The sequence below is a fragment of the Triticum urartu genome, chromosome 2, assembly GCF_003073215.2.
Source record: "Triticum urartu cultivar G1812 chromosome 2, Tu2.1, whole genome shotgun sequence".
In the NCBI taxonomy this organism is placed as follows: Eukaryota; Viridiplantae; Streptophyta; class Magnoliopsida; order Poales; family Poaceae; genus Triticum; species Triticum urartu.
The window spans coordinates 186012512-186015408 of record NC_053023.1 but is presented as its reverse complement, the minus strand read 5'-3'; the positions used below and the strand labels follow the sequence as shown (position 1 = coordinate 186015408).

The 2897-nt window shown below is 49.8% G+C and overlaps 1 protein-coding gene across 1 annotated transcript; it reads left to right on the top strand.

Annotated features, from left to right (window-relative positions):
• The first annotated feature begins 315 nt into the window (after window positions 1-315).
• On the top strand, window positions 316-1699 carry LOC125541376 (GDSL esterase/lipase At4g10955-like). Its single transcript, XM_048704804.1, has 2 exons — window positions 316-475; window positions 576-1699. The coding sequence occupies exons 1-2, from the start codon at window positions 372-374 to the stop codon at window positions 1600-1602; spliced, it is 1131 nt and encodes a 376-aa protein (XP_048560761.1). The 5' UTR covers window positions 316-371; the 3' UTR covers window positions 1603-1699.
• The last annotated feature ends 1198 nt before the right edge of the window (window positions 1700-2897 follow it).

Below are 2897 nucleotides of genomic sequence, written 5' to 3'. Positions count from 1 at the left end.
TGGTCTCCTACATTCTTCTTTTTTTGAGTGTCGTCTCCTACATTCAGAGAGTACCACTTGGGCACTTCCTTTTCTTTTCGACCAAGTGCACTTGTTGTTCTATGCACCTAGACCCAGTGGACTTATATTTTTAGTAACCATTGCAAGTTGCAGCTAACAGAAAAAACTTTTAGCATTTGCCAACTGAAACTACTTGGTAGTTCTAAATTCTAACCAGCCAGGTCAAAGAAAAAAAAGTCTAGCCCACGTACGTATATATATCCGCTCCTCGATCGTAGACTTCCGTGGCAAATCACAGGAGGCTGGAGCGCAGCACTGCATCTGATCCAAGTTCCCATCAAGCTCAACCGGGCGCCCGCATTCACCGATCAATGGCTTCCAACGTCGACCTCGCGGACCGCTTCGATGTCTCTGGGCCGACGCACATCATGTCTCGATCCGGCGCCGGCCCTTCTTCTCCAACGATGATTGACTGGTATGTTTTCATGCGTGCATATATTGGTGCGGAAGAAGGTATGCGTATTTGCCTTGCAGCAGCTGATCTGTAGTTCTGTATACAATTGATTGTGTGACAGGAACAATGAGGAGGATCGTCGGTGCGTGGCCGCCTGCGTCGTGAAGGGCACCTACATCCTCGAGAACGACAGAACCATGTGCAGGGTGCACGCGGAGGCGCTGGCTCCGCCGTGGTGGGAGAGCTTCCACTTCCGCCTCAGCGGCGTGCTCACGGAGGAATCCTTCAGGCGCAAGTGCGACAAGCTCATCTTCGGCGCCATCTATGAGAACGTCCCCGTGGCGGGCGGACGCCGCCACCCTTCTGCTCCGCAGTACATCGTGGCCTTCCGAGGGACTATGCTGCCGCATCCCAAGGCGATACACGACCTGTTCCTCGACTTCAAGATCATGGCCAACACGCTCTCGGACTCCAAGCGCTCCGAGCTCGCGCACCGGGCCGTGGACACGCTCCTCGCGACCATCGCCAGGGGCAAAGCCGGCTCCGAAGGCAGCGGCGTCGTGTGGCTCGCGGGGCACTCTCTCGGCGCGTCGCTGGCGCTGGAGGTGGGGCGGACCATGATGGCGGAGCAGGGCCGCAGCCTCCCGACCTTCCTCTTCAACCCGCCGCACGTGTCGCCCATTCCGGCGATCAACGTGATGCTCCCGTCGGAGGGGGTGAGGAGGGAACTGCTCGCCAAGAGCAACCTCGTCAAGGCCGGGCTCGGGCTGGTCCTCAGCCCCCATCGGAAGCGCATGGAGAGGTTGTTTGAGCGGCTGTCCCCGTGGGCGCCAAACCTGTACGTGCACGAGAGGGACGTCATCTGCCAGGGCTTCATCGGCTACTTCGAGCAGCGGCAGCAGCTGGAGGAGCGCTGCCGTGGCGCCAAATCGGCCACCACGCTGTCGTACCGCGACATGCTCTTCTCCGCGCTCGGCAAGGAGAAAGAGCGGCCGCACCTCCTGCCATCCGCGACGCTCTGGAAGAACTCGAGCATGGACAGAAACGCCAACTTACTCCAGCAGTCGTTGGCCGCACACGAGCTCCAGCAGTGGTGGAAATCGGACGCCGACCTCAGGCTGAGCGACAGACGTTATAGCTTCGCTTGACCATATAGTTCATGCTCGAATATATCATTATATCAATTCCAGGCTACAGTGTATCTTCGTCATACATTATTAGCAAAACTGGTTATTTTTTGGGATATGGCTAGATCTCAGTCGAGTCTCAGTCAAGTGATATGGTATATAAGAAGGAAACAGAATTAAAAAAAAATTATATGCATCTTCATACAAAATTTAAGGAAGATAGTATCGACAGAGACATAATGAAGTCTCAGTGGACTAAGACTTAGCAAAACTGTTATTTTTCTTTTGTCTTTTTTTTTGACTGAAAGTATCTTTTCTCAACGAGCTCCATCCGCCGTGTTGCGAAGAAAAATATCAAGTTGCACATTTCACATATCGGCAGTGACGCATGCAACATGGGAGGCGAGCAAACGCTCACCGTCCGCGCGCTTTTGGCCGGCCCTGTGCAGGGCAGGGCCTCTGTTTTTTCTTTTCCTTTTTCTTTTTGTTTCATTTCCCATTTCTCATTTTACCTTTTGTTTCTGATGAAATTATTAAATATTTAATTTTTAAATGTTTAGAATACAAAAAATGTGGACAATTTTTCATGAAGTTTAAAAATTGTTCTCAAATTATTACAAGGTGTTCCTAAATTTTTAAAAAGTTAGTGATTTTCTAAAATGTGAATTTAAAAAATGTTCTGAATTAATAAAATTATGAATTTGAAAAATATTTATCTAGGCAGTGGAAGCGGAGCGGTCAAGAAGAGTGTGGATTTTGACTAAGGTTTGGTCAAAGATACGACGCATCCGGACCGCCCCACATATGGGCTGGATCCGACGCATCTGAGTACGTCTAGACCGCCCCACATATGGGCTGGATCCGACGCATCTGAGTACGTGTAGACCACCCCACATATAGGATGTATTCGATACGTTCGAGTATGTCTGAACCGCCCCACATATATGCTAGATTTGTGGGACGCCAGACAACCCGACCGGTTTGGAAGAGACGGTTGGGTAGCAATTTCGTAACCGGCCATTAACCAGGTTGTTCGCCTGGCTGTATATAGGGGGATTTAAGGAGTTCGATTGTAGATGCTTACAAAAAAAAACGTTATGGATTGGATGACATGCGTGCTACGCAACAATTGGTTTCACGGACTAGTACTTTCTATAAAAGTGCCTCTAGCTATTGCAACCAAAATACCGGTATGATAGAACAGATTAGGCAATACATTTATACGTCAATACTTCCCTCACGTGTAGCTACCTTAAGCCTAAACGTGGACCAAAAGTGAGCTGCTCTAATATTATGTAAGTGCATGCTCTAGTCAA

Bases quoted from the DNA above. Each gene is read 5' to 3' on its own strand.
- LOC125541376 (XM_048704804.1), top strand. From the start codon at position 372: ATGGCTTCCAACGTCGACCTCGCGGACCGCTTCGATGTCTCTGGGCCG. The intron at 476-575 runs GTATGTTTTCAT...ATTGTGTGACAG, and splicing joins TCTCCAACGATGATTGACTG to GAACAATGAGGAGGATCGTC.